The 13,954-nt window shown below is 34.4% G+C and overlaps 2 protein-coding genes and 1 pseudogene across 2 annotated transcripts; 1 reads left to right on the top strand and 2 right to left on the bottom strand.

Moving 5' to 3' along the window:
- Positions 1 to 30: 30 nt before the first annotated feature.
- LOC131669504 (ATP synthase subunit beta, mitochondrial) lies at positions 31 to 3,240 on the bottom strand. Its single transcript, XM_058944417.1, has 7 exons — positions 3,081 to 3,240; positions 2,047 to 2,256; positions 1,693 to 1,956; positions 1,269 to 1,612; positions 970 to 1,195; positions 669 to 898; positions 31 to 586 (listed from the first exon to the last, which is right to left on the bottom strand). The coding sequence occupies exons 1-7, from the start codon at positions 3,187 to 3,189 to the stop codon at positions 413 to 415; spliced, it is 1,557 nt and encodes a 518-aa protein (XP_058800400.1). The 5' UTR covers positions 3,190 to 3,240; the 3' UTR covers positions 31 to 412.
- Positions 3,241 to 5,458: 2,218 nt separating this feature from the next.
- On the top strand, positions 5,459 to 7,998 carry LOC131669515 (prostatic acid phosphatase-like; annotated as a pseudogene).
- A 301-nt stretch (positions 7,999 to 8,299) lies between these two features.
- LOC131669505 (probable ATP-dependent RNA helicase DDX23) lies at positions 8,300 to 11,876 on the bottom strand. The gene is made up of 8 exons (XM_058944418.1): positions 11,786 to 11,876; positions 10,772 to 11,442; positions 10,224 to 10,556; positions 9,729 to 10,151; positions 9,529 to 9,655; positions 8,950 to 9,450; positions 8,697 to 8,871; positions 8,300 to 8,608 (listed from the first exon to the last, which is right to left on the bottom strand). Exons 2-8 carry the CDS (start codon positions 11,428 to 11,430, stop codon positions 8,385 to 8,387), a joined length of 2,442 nt encoding a protein of 813 aa, XP_058800401.1. The 5' UTR covers positions 11,431 to 11,442; positions 11,786 to 11,876; the 3' UTR covers positions 8,300 to 8,384.
- Between the last annotated feature and the right edge of the window lie 2,078 nt (positions 11,877 to 13,954).

Genomic DNA, 13,954 nt, shown 5'->3' with positions numbered 1-13,954 from the left:
TATTATTTTATAAAAAATCTATGGTGTTTTTTGTAAATATTTATTATATTTTTTTAACTAACATACAATACGGTTTCGCAGAGTATATTGTTCGGAACATTTTTCGATCGTCGAAGTGTTTTTGATGTGTAACGGGAATTACAATAGAGCTATTTGATGGAATTTCTCGCACTAGTCACTAAATGTACAATAATCCTTATGATTTGCAGTAAATTGTTAATCAAAAATTATTTTGTGTTCTGTTTTAAATTGTGTTTATTAAAACAATAAAGGTATTGATGTTAACAACAAATCTAATCATCCGTTAACATTACTTCAAGTACGTTTTTAATAGAAAAACGGATAATGGATTCGTTAAAAGAATGGCATTAAGAAAATTTAATGTCAAGCTCTCAATGAATGAAGTTTAGATTTATGATTTAGCCAAAGACTCTGCCTTTGCTGCAACTTCTTCTATTGGGCCAACCATATAAAACGCGACTTCTGGTAAATGATCTAATTCTCCGTTCAAAATCTTCTGGAATCCCTTGATGGTTTCGGCAAGAGGCACCAATTTGCCAGCGTGGCCAGTAAAGACCTCAGCGACCTGTTACCGCAATGCAACGTTAGTTTCAACGGAATGAAATTATAAACGTTCACAAAATAATATAAACAAAAAAGAACCTTACCTGGAATGGCTGAGATAAGAACCTCTGGATTTTACGCGCACGTGCGACGGTAAGTTTGTCTTCTTCGGACAACTCATCCATACCCAAGATAGCAATGATATCTTGCAGTGATTTGTAATCTTGCAAGATTTTTTGTACGCCACGGGCAATGTTGTAATGTTCAGCACCAATAATGTTAGGGTCCATGATACGGGAAGTCGAATCGAGGGGATCGACAGCGGGGTAGATACCTAAGAAGCGTTGGTGAAAATTGTGGATCAAAAGAGAACAGACACTGACGTGTCTATTCAAAAAAACGTACCAAGTTCGGCAATGGCACGAGACAATACAGTGGTGGCATCCAAGTGAGCAAATGTGGTGGCAGGGGCGGGATCAGTCAAGTCATCGGCGGGCACATAGATAGCCTGTACCGAAGTAATGGATCCCTTCTTTGTGGTGGTAATTCTCTCCTGCATGGTACCCATGTCAGTGGCCAAGGTTGGCTGATAACCTACGGCAGATGGAATACGACCCAACAAGGCCGACACCTGGAACGAGAGACAGCAATTTTGCACATGGCCACAAGACAGGCATTTGTGAAGCTTGTAGCGAAGTCGTTACCTCAGAACCAGCCTGAGTAAATCTGAAGATGTTGTCGATAAAGAGCAATACGTCTTGTCCCTCCTGATCTCTAAAGTACTCGGCTACCGTAAGACCGGTCAAGGCAACACGGGCACGAGCGCCCGGGGGCTCGTTCATTTGACCGTACACCAATGACACCTTGGAGGTTTTGTCTTTCAGGGAAATGACACCGGACTCAATCATTTCCTGATAGAGATCGTTGCCCTCGCGCGTTCGCTCGCCGACACCAGCAAATACTGAGTAACCACCATGGGCCTTGGCGACGTTGTTGATCAGCTCCATAATCAGTACAGTTTTACCGACACCGGCACCACCAAACAGACCTACCGCGTAAACAAATCCATTGGAAATTCAATCCCGCGCATAATCGTGTCAATTGCCCAAAGTCAAGACGAGTACGTACCGATCTTTCCACCCTTGGCGTATGGGGCCAACAGATCGACGACTTTGATTCCCGTGACCAGAATTTCCTGCTCAACGGACATGTCGACGAATTCGGGAGCATCCGCATGGATTGGTGCGAGCTTGTCAGTTGGAATGGGGCCACGTTCGTCGATGGGTTCACCGATGACGTTGATGATCCGACCCAGAGTTTCAGCTCCTACGGGGATACGGATGGGGTACCCACTGTCCAGGACATTTTGACCACGAACAAGACCCTCGGTACCTGTAGTACACAGCATAGCACAGTTGCATAACCAGTTGAATATAATTAAAATTGGCTAACGTCGCGGATGATAACCCGACGGCGACATACCGTCCATGGCAATGGTACGGACGGTGTTTTCTCCTAAGTGCTGAGCAACCTCAAGCACTAGCCTGGGGCTGCGGTCCTGCACTTCCAAGGCGTTAAGGATTGGAGGCAACGCATCGTCAAACTGCACGTCGACGACGGCACCGATGACGGCCACCACTTTTCCCGAGGCACCTTTGCCTGCGGCCGCTGGCTTAGCTGCATACTCTCGGCCTGAGGATCAAATCTAACGTTAACAGCCCGACAACGTGAAGGATCATTTGACAGCTTACTTTACTTTATCAGTCTGTCAGTGAAAAATGACAATTCTAGATCAGTACACAGGTTCAAGGGCACTGACAGTTAATCACATCGAAACCTACCCGCATATTAGGTAATGGACAGTTATATAATTACCCAAAATATGCCTTCGATTGAAAAATAGACTGTCTCCATGTTCTAACACATTCTATTCGCGAAAATCCGATAAATGTTCATTCACCGATTTTCAGTCAAAAGTACTTGCGCAACGAGAACCACGAGCTCTCTGTTCGCGAGGTTCTTCACCCATCTCTCTCGAAACATAAATTGTCAGATGTAGCAGGCACGAAAAACTGGCCTAACCGAAGAAATAACATGAAAATTCCTTAACGATAAAACTGACAGAACGACTTTCGGCGGATACAAGCAACGAACAGTATATGTGCTTGAGACCAAGTGACCCCGATGCTGTCGCCATGTTCTAGCGAGCAGCGCACACTCGTCTCCGGTCGAATAACATACATTACATAACCGCGACAGAGCGGCCAATTTTTTCGGAAAAAAAGTGGATAGAAATCAGAAAGCTCGTTAAGTAACAGACAGCTTTGGGTCAAACAAGGATTAACTAGCTGACATTTGACGTATTTTCAAGATTAAAAAGAAATTTAATCATGTGAGCAGTCGATAGGAAAAGCGACCGAACGAACGAGAGACAAGGTGGAGTATCAAGAGACTTGCGATTGCGAGGCCGGCAAGTATGGAGCGCGTAAAAAATGGAGCATCAGACGAATACTCACTGTTGACGGAGAGTGCTCCAGCGATTTTGGCAGATTCTTGTTGGAGAAGGGTTGGTTTGACGGCCCTAAGGGCCCCAGCGGCTGCCTTCGACACGGCGCTCAACATCATGGCCGAGCAAGTGAGAACGGACGACCGGAATAGCTTGCCGCGGACGTGTGACTTTGCCACCGCAGCGCAGCGCGCATCTTCCTTATTCAATGCGCAGGCGTCATCTCTAGCAGAAGTACTTAGTTACTTTTCATTGACGAAGCGCCAAATTATAAAATACTCGAGTTAATGTTCTTTGTGGTGGGATCATTGTAAAACTGTAAAGATTTACAATGTAGATCTGATTAAATTATTATTTAAATTTCCATAATTATTGTTATTGTAATTGGTATTGTTACTTCAAGAACTATGTCCACGTGGAACGCTGCAGAGGTAAGCTAAGTACCTGTACGCATTAGTTTTAGTTCTCTATCGTCATGAATATGTAGACTCACCTCCCCGATCATTTTTTTTACATTTCATTAACGAAGCGCCAAATTATAAAATACTTTAGTTAATGTTCTTTGTAGTGGGATCATTGCAAAACTGTAAAGATTTATAATGTAGCTCTGATTAAATTACTATTTAAATTTCTGCAATTATGTTAATACAAAATAAATATTGAAAGGTTTTTATTTTAAAAGTGTTTAAATAATTTCCGAGTTATTCTAAACATTACTTGAGTACAATAGTGCAATCTGATCAAAGATTAATTTTAATTTATACCTATAGATAAGATATCATAGAATAAAAGTGAACTACTGTTGAATAAAAACCATTTCAAAGCAAATTTTAATAAACGAGATGTTGCGTAAATTTTCTCTAAGTTCTTATTCTATTTTTATACTAATCTTTTCCATTTATGCGATTTTGTTTTCACAATTCAATACAGAAAAATATGAACCAGAAGGTAAATATTATTCGTTAAAAAACATTGATCAATAAAAAATTTCATTCTTAAAATATCTTGATATATCTGTAAATTTATATCCATATATTTACTAATATTTTTATGTAAACCATGTAGTCATAAAAGAATATCGATATTTGTAGGCCCTAATAATTATTTATTTATGACATTTTATAATTCAGGACCTCCCTATTAATAATAATATAAAGCGACTACGAGAACGTAATTTTTTATATATATATAGAACTTGTATACAGTATTTTTTTCTATTGTAAGATATCCAAATACCGAGCTTACAAAGTAGATTATTAATAAAAGAGACACTATTAGAAATAAATTAGAACCTCCCTTTACATGTTAATACTTTTCAACAATTTTATTGAAAAGATCTGTTCAATGACAATATGATTAGAAAATAAACAATGCCAAAGGAATAATATTACTACTCAATTTCATATAAAAAATTATTAATTTATTTTATAAATAGATTAATTAATTGATTCAATAGCACAGTCCTCAATAAGTGTGTAATCGATTAATTCACATATTCTATGCACCAAATTTTGTATAATGAATAATGTATTGATAGCTTGGTGACACATAAATATTTGTTGATCCTTGGGCATAACTGACATTGTCTTCATAGATGGTTGCCAATTATCAATAAAATGCTGATTTTCACTAACATTTCCATTCAAATAGTCCAAATACCTTTTCCACTCAACAAGTTGAACTTTGACTAGGTGGCTTAACAATTTTATAAATTTATAATTAGACTTGCAAAAAAGTTGTATCACTTCATTATTTTCTTTCTTTCGTATGACATAAAAAATTATAAAATTAACTGTTGGTATTAACTGATCTGACATTTCAATTAAATCAGTATTCATGCCATCTTTTAGGCAACAAATTTTAGAAATTATATCTTGTAGGCTATTATCAAAGAACATTCTTTCTTTTTCATCAATTGATTTTTTGAAATATGACTGTGCAACAGTATCCTTGAATATAACTATTGCTATTCCAATAATTTTAACATGACACTTCAATGTTACAAGTTTTTGTAATATTCTGTATTTTGCTTTGATTTCAAATTTATTAATATATTGAATAATTATATTTATTACATATTTTTGAACTTTGACAGAATCATTACTTTCTACTAAATTTATACAGTTATGCATAAATTTATCATGAACAATTGAATTAATATAATCCATTGGAATAGACTGTCCACTAATATTCAAAGTAAAATCAATAAGATTTAAAATTCTTGAAATTATAATCTGTTGATTTGGTATTTCATACATTACATGATTTGATAATTGCATTAAGCAAAAAATAATAAATATTGGATTATAAACACACGGAATATACTTATGAACATATGAAAACGATCCATACAAAAACGGTGCCATGGAACTGTTTATATTTAAATAATATGATTGGGGCCAATTAACTAGCGTGACTGTATTATACGTATTCTTGTTTCCAAATATCACTTTTTTCAAAAACTATGGAATGTCTTTCGCAAATATTGATTTTGGCTCATTTATTCATTCAATTTTGCAGAGCTTAATTTAGTCTAAAGAAGTGGAGCAGTCATAACGCGAAATTTCCTCATTTATTATTTATCTATATTTATAAATCTTAACCAAGAAACTTTAAATTTAAGATTATAGTTTTGCTAAACTCGTTGAAATATTCATTTAAATAAGAGTTCATTATTGAAACTATAGTTTTTTTTGTTTTCTCTTAAATGTGAATAGTCTGTTGATTCTTCCCATTCATTAAAAAATAGAGTAAATCAATTACAATAACAAACTATACGAAAATATGCAGAGAAAATCAGATAAAGTCGAAATTGTTCGATAAATCATTCCGCACGATATTTACTTTTACACGCGCACCTCATGTTTGGAGTGCTAATGTTGGAAGCAGTAATGAATACAGAAAACATTATTTGATCCAATTATAAATTGCAAACAAAACATTTTAGAGAAAAAAATTTGTCGAAAAGCATTTCAGGACCAAGTAATATATTCACATTTCAATTCTTATTCTTGAAAACAAAAGTCATAATACTGATGATGACTTTCAGAAGAGACAATTAATTGACAATTCGCTAATTCTTGTATGAAAAATGTCGATTATCATTCCTTCAATTAAAAATGTAATATACTACCTCATATAATATTGTAGCAATATCCAGCGCGTAAAGCTACTCTTTTTTGTAGGAAAGACGACGTTCTCAATATAACCAAGGAATTTTTCTGCGCAAAAGATATGGACATTTCTTAGGTAAGAAAATACGTTAACATATATTAATATAATCGTTATAATAATAACAAATCTAGTAAACAAATCTATCTTTCAAATACAAGATTTTTGTACTTTTGATATTCTATTCAATATAATTTGAGACAAACTAGTCATATGAAAACTCGATGAGCTGTTTATTACTAAAGTTATTGTTCTGCTATTAATGAATTGATCACTTGACACAGGTACCAAGTATAGTCCTGAAATATTTTGGCTTCAAAGTACGGCAGTGGATAGAGCAAAAATGTCAGCACTTCTTGAAGCCGCCGCATTGTGGAAGCCGGATGACGATCAAACCATTGTAGATGGTTTGGCTTGGCAACCAACGTCTTTGAACTACCAAACCAGCGATAAAGATACCGTGAGACAATATTTCTATAAATTATAAAGGATACGAGTCTTTCACTTCAAAGTTCTATGGAATAGTCTCATTAAAAGTAATTGATGATACGTACGCTACATAGAACCTTGTATCTAAATTTCAATTGACTCCTTTCGTTGACATTTTAAATCTTAACTTGAATATCTATACGAAACGGATTTAATATTTTACAATATTTACTACACTATTCAAATAAAACAAAAAAATAATAAACCAAAAGATTATTTTTGAGAATGTTTAAAATTAGTCAGGGATTTCAGGACTGCAAGCCATTACATCTTGATATAACAAAAAGTCAATCTGTCATTTGTTAGATTGATTATTTAGCATTATTTAGTGACCAATTAATCATTCAGCGTTACTCAATAATTCTGTTTTTCAGCTCCTACTTATATGGGAAACTTGCCCAGAATACGCAAGAATGAGGGAAGCTGTGCTGAAATCGCCGGAGATTAAACAAATCAATAAGGTCAATGAAGATTTGTACCAAGTGCTTGAAGTACATACAGGAGAAAATATGACAAATCCTGATGATGTATTTGACATATTCGCTACTCTGGAGGCTGAGGTATTGAAAGCATCGATCTTATGAGGTCTTTACCTAGGTCTTGATTGAAACGTATTTTTAAATCGATCTAATTAAATGCTACAGTCAAGCATGAACTATACTTTGCCGGATTGGACGCAGATGTATTATCCCGATAAGATGAGATCGCTGAGTAGTTTGAGCCTTCAAATGAACGTGTACAACGAATCGCTATTAAAAATGAAGAGCGCCCCACTTGTTTCTAAAGTGATTAACAATATGCTGCAAATATCGGAATAAATTTTAGTAACGAGTCAACGAAAAATGTTCATGTACGTTGGCCATGACTCAACAGTTGTCAACATTCTAGATGGAATGCACGTTTGGGATCTGCAAATACCTGCTTAGAGCCCTATGTTTATTATAGAGATTTCACGAGGATGAGGGACAATATTTCGTTCAGGTAGGTATGTCATTTGATGTTACTTCTTACATTTTCTTGGCGGATTGCAATTCTCAAATATACAACAATGTCACATTGATTTTTAGCTATATCTCAGGAACTTGACTCAATACGATCCTTATCCACTTACCATACCTGGCTGTAATTTTGCCTGTCCTGTGGATCAGTTTAGAAGTTTGTTGAGTCCAATGATTATTATAGAAGATGAATGGAAAGAAGAATTTGTTCTAAAAGATCCCAAATATATACCTGGCTCTGTGCCACTGCCTTAGATAAATCATCAAGTAAAGAAGGTTTTACATGCCATCAACTCGCCTACATATTGTTATTTGATCAAAGTGCAAGGATATTCACAAACTGTATATACCGTTTCTACAGATCACTTAACTGTATTTACGTTACTTGCAGTGAACTGTGATTTTCTATTATAAGAATCTGCCTCCAATTATAATACTCCGTACCTGTTTCTTATTTATTAATAGTATTTTCACAATATATTAGTTGTTGAGTAAAAATATATTGCTATTTGAATAATTTCGGGAGTGTGTTCAAGGATACATCACTTTCAAAATGATTAAAAATGCAATGTTTAATGATAAATTTACTTGCGTATCACTCAGTTTAAAAATTATCAAAATGGATAAGACATTAACAAATATTATATTTACAGGTCTTAAGCGAAGATTTTTTCTTCTCGACGTTTCTTAGTGACAACTGTTCCTGGTTTGTGTTGTGCTTCTGGATGGTTGAGCAGTTCAGGAGGACAGGTAGATATCGGGCTTGCCAAAATAGTTTGTTTGAGGTCATAGAAAAGATGACTGTCGTCTTTAGTACAGAACGATATTGCAATACCATTCTTTCCAGCTCGACCTGTTCTTCCGATACGATGCGTATAATCTGAAATTTACGAAAAATATATTGTTATTAATCGATATCAACGAAAAAAGCTATGTTATTTGGAAAATTATTAAATGCTGCTGTGTACCTTCGATGGTTTTAGCCATGTCATAATTAATGACCATAGACACGTCTTTGATATCAATACCACGACCAGCGACGTCGGTAGCAACCAAAATATCTTTTGTTCCACCTTTGAGTGAAGCAAGCGCATATTCTCTCTGTTCTTGTCCTTTACCACCGTGCAGTGTACACGAGTTGTACTAAAATATGAAAATTTAGAAAAATTAAATTTATTATAATTAATATTGAATACTCTGAAAAAGAAGTTGTCAACTTACCCCAAGTTTTTCCAATCCTCTAGCAAGCACATCAGCTCCTTTCTTCTGGTTGACAAAAATTATAATGGGTGGTTCAACACCCCGACTAAGAATTTCCATAAGTTTCTTCCTCTTGTCGGCTTCGCCCATAATATGTACAATTTGCTCGGTTCGCTCGGTAGGTTTACCAATGCTACCGATGTACACTACTGCTGGTCTTCTCAAATATGTTCTCGCTAATCTTTCCACCGCCGCAGGCATTGTAGCTGTGAACATCACCGTCGACCTGTACTTTTTCTTCGTATTGTAGTTAGCAAGAAGTTTTTCTTCATTTTCAGCATCTTCATTGTCAGGTTTGAGATTTGAAACTGGCATGTATTCTAAAATTTTTTGCACATCCGGCTCAAAACCCATGTCTATCATCCTATCTGCTTCGTCGAGAACAATGTATGTGCACTGATTCAAAACCAGATATCTATTTTCTAGAACGTCTATTAATCGACCAGGAGTCGCAATTACAATCTGAAATGAAAAAAATATATGTTTGAAATGTTATCGTTTTACTGAAAGGAGTTTAGATATAAGTGAATTTGTAAATACCTCACAACCCATTCTCAGCCTGAATCCTTGTTCTTCTCTCGAGAGACCACCAACAACTACCACTGTCCTGATACCTAGTGGTTGTCCAAATTTATTGGTTTCTTCTTCAATTTGTTGTGCCAATTCTCTGTAACAAAGATATGATTATCATTTCACTTCCTAAAAAAAATCTTAATGTACGATAACTAAGTAAGGCTTACCGAGTTGGAGCCAAAATTATACTATAAGGGCCTTGATCTGCTTCTTCTAATCTTTCAATTTTTGGAAGGCTTGTGATCCATAATAGCAAAGGAATCAAGAATGCTAGTGTCTTACCAGAACCAGTTTCAGCAACACCGATAATATCACGATTTTGTAAACCAATTGGTATTGCTTGTCGTTGGATTGGTGTGAGATCTTTGTAACCAACTTTATCAATAATATCTAAAATTTCTTTTGGGAAACCGGATTCTTTCCATAACCTGATTGGATTAGGTATGCGACCACCTTTTATAGTGATGTTATAGTCTTCGCGGAATATACGCCAATCGCGCTCGGTCATTTCATCAATAGCTTTCTCTGACCAATGTCGATCATCCCATTTTTGCTTTTCTTCCTTCCGTTTGACCTTCTTCAATCTCACTCTAAAATGAAGCACAATATTTTATTAATATTTTTCATTATCAATATTGAAACTGAGATAAGATGATACATACTTTTCTTGTTCTTTTTCTGCTTCTGTTCGACGTTTTTCTAATAATTCTCCATAAAATTTGCTCTGATCGCGTTTTTGAGCTTTTATGTCTATTCCTGCCAAGTTTCCTCTTCCAAAAAACTGTACTTGATGTCTTTCTTTATAAATGTTATTATAATCTACTGAGGTATCCTCTCCTGTGTCCCAATCAAACACGAACTTACGGTCGTTCAGTCTTCTTACACGACGCTTCTTTTTCATTAATCCTAGATATCGTTCTTTTATTGCTTCCATTTCTTTCTCCTTATCTTTATCTTTTGTTTCTTCTTCTCGAGATTTCTGATTTTCCCTGCGCCTGGAAATTATTATAATTAAAATGATGATTTATATTTATTCAATGAATATGAAATTAAGATGATAAATTTTAGAAACTATTAAATATATCATGAAAAATATGAATTGCTTTTAATGATGTATATACAACAGCACTTCTCTTACTACATCTGAATGTATAAACATGGAAAAAGAGTCACCCATTGAAACTATATTCTGAAGAAATAATTTATGTACCTATCACGATCATCCCATTCTCTATTTGTACTAGAATTTAATCCTTCTGTTTGAGGTAAAGTTTTTCTTTGCTCTTCTTGTTGTTTTCTGATAGCATCAACTTCTTCTTGTCTTTTTTGAAGAGCTAGCGCTGCTCGTTCTGCCTTAGTAAGAAACTTTGGTTTAGCTCGAGCTTCTTCCTCAGCTTTTTTCTTTGCCAATAACTCTTCCAAACTCAAAGGTTCTTTTTTTGGAACTGGCTTTTTTTCTTCTTCTGCAGTGGCTTCTTTCTCGTCATCTTTCTTCACTTGGTTTTTGTTATCTTTCTTTTCATTGTCAGTGGAACTTGGTTTATGCTTTCTATCATCTTTACCTTTGTTGTCTTTACTATCTCTCCTCTCTCTTGATCTATCACGTTCTTTGTCTCTGACTCTATCTTGTTCTCTGTCTCTAGATCTTTCTAAATCTCTGTCCTTAGAACGTTCTCTACCACGAGATTTATCTGCTTCGCGAGACCTTGAACGTTTTCTATCTTTTTTACGATCTTTTGATCTACTTCTGGAGCGTCTACGGTCTCTATGCTCTCTATCTCTTTCGCGTTCACGATCTCGATCTCTGTCTCTATCTCTTTCTCTCGACCTGCTACGCCTACTTGATTTTTTTTCATAACTTTTGTTCATTGCAAGTTCAATCTGAAAAAGTCAACAAAATTATTAGAAAATTCACTACTCGTCAATCGAACAGTAATCAGTGATCTTTCAAGCAAAGCTTTGTCTACAAAAAATACATTTCGCAATTATATATTACATATACTATTTCATTATTAGCAAGTATAGACTAATTTTATTTTTATTTATTTTTTGTAATATTTGTAATCAAATAAATAATGATAAATGTAAATGTATCCTTTTGAGGTTAGAACCTTTCGATTATTATTCAAAGTATGTTTGCAAGTCAATACATGCTGATACGTTATTTTGCAGCTTATTCTAAAACATTTTTTTCTTATTTATTAACAAAACTATTGTACTAAACTAATAAATCAAAAGTTCCGAAGGAATTATAAGCCACCCCAACTTATCTGTAACAAAAATTCTGTTTCACTCCGAATGAAGACGTGTGCGTATGTAATCCAAACAAACCAGATGGCTTTGGCGTTCAAAACATTTTAGGGACATTTAACTTTGTTATCAAATACACTTCAGTAACTATGTTTATATCACTGATGCTAACGCTTTCACACACGCGCGCGTTTACTTTTAAAAGCATTTTTTACATGACAAAAAATATTATCTCATTCCTACCATCCAAAAACATCTAATTCATTTTATTAATGTCAAGAGCACATTCCAAATTTTTATATTAGTAAGAAAAAAGACAAATATAATAACAAGCAATTTTTATTACAAAAAAAATTAGTGTTAATAGCATTTTTTTAAAAGTATATGAAACATTCTTATATCGATATTATGACTATATTTCTTATGCTAATATACTTTAAATTGTCTTGTTATATTCAAAAGCATTGATATTTACATTGTATAAAGACTTTTGGTAATGGTGTCAGAACTGTCCAGCTCAGCAACCAAAGAGCTCCACTGTTTAAAAGAGAAGAAATATGATTTACTTATTTTATTTTGTAAAACATACATATGATTGATATTCACTGTAATAATAATTTTATCCAGATCCTTGGAACTAAAGAATAATTTGTGTGAAAAGAATGGGTACATAGGGTATGGAGATAATGGCTATTTCATTAGAGTTACAGTAAAGTCTGATAAATATAAGCAATCACAAACAATATGTGTGTCGTATTGTAGTACAATGTTTATTAGCGATGATTGTAGCATAGTATTAATGCGATATTTGGCTATGACAGATTTTTTTGGAATTTTAAGCTTTGACATGATCACAATAGAAGGAAACATTATCAAATGACTATGTATGTTATATTTTATTATTCTACAGCAATTTTAAACATTGTAGTTAATATCATTAAGTATTTAACAAATAAAAATAAAATTTTCTTTTCATAGGAGTATTCTAGTATGGATTTGAACACTACAGATATAAAAACTTATGAGATTGTACAAAAGTTATGTGTATTTATTCAAATAGTGTGGCGGCAAAGGCGCAGGGCGGGGTGTGTATAGAGAGGATGATTTGAGAGAATTGATTGGGTATTATTTGGGCATTTTTTTGAGCTATTTCTTCATATATGAAAGAGTTGTGTAAATCAAGATAATTGTAGAAGAATAGAAGAATTAGATTTTTCTATAACTTTGTATTCGATTTTTATTTCTTGAATGGATTTGTTTTTTCTTACGGAGATAAAAAGTATTTTTTGTTCAAAAGATCTGGTGGGACATTTTTTATCGGCGGGTAGATGATTTTGATGACAGTTAAGACAGGATGGATTCTTTTCTTATCATTGTCATGGCAGGTATCGGATGGATGAATATTTCCACAGTATAAGCATCGAGGACTATTTGATTTGCAAATTGCTTTAGTGTATTCATATCTAAAGCAGTTCGTGCAGAGCCCTACATTAGGAATATAGGTTTCTATGATTGAATAGATAAATGAACTGTGGAAGTATTCGTCCTTTGAATTCGGACGGTTTCGATAGAAGGTATGTGGATTGATTTTAATTTTTTTTCATCTAATGTTCTTCTGTTGAATCTACGTATTTTTATGGGTTGAGTATCTTTATAATATACAGGGATATCTATGTTTTTAGTATTTCTTCTTCGGTTAAATTTCTGGGAATTCCTTTGAGTATGCCATTTTTGTACACGTAAGAATGGGGAACTATCGCTTCTAAATCATTTTTTAAATATTTGATATCATTTTTTAACAGTTGAGTTGCAATTTTCCTCTGATGGGTAATGATGATAAATCTATTTTTGCCTGAATATTTAATTTCATGGAAGGCATTGTCCGGAAAATCATCTCCCATATTCAATGCGCAGGCGCATCTCTAGCAGAAGTACTTAACTTAGAGGACTGCGAAGATAGCCCCCGGGTTTTCATGGGAAATTGTTAGCCAAAAAGGGGAAAACGGCACTAATTGCTCTAATTGTCGCTGATGTACGTGGTAATTTCCCATTTACGATTAATCAACGGAAAATAGGGGAAAATCGCATTTTTCCGTTTACCTACTCACTAGCTGATTTCTCCAGAAATTATTATTCGATTTTT

This window comes from Phymastichus coffea, unplaced genomic scaffold (assembly GCF_024137745.1).
Source record: "Phymastichus coffea isolate CEN01 unplaced genomic scaffold, Cenicafe_Pcof_1.1 PCOF00094, whole genome shotgun sequence".
In the NCBI taxonomy this organism is placed as follows: Eukaryota; Metazoa; Arthropoda; class Insecta; order Hymenoptera; family Eulophidae; genus Phymastichus; species Phymastichus coffea.
Note: the sequence above shows the minus strand (reverse complement) of the source record. Positions and strands in the feature narration are given on the sequence as shown.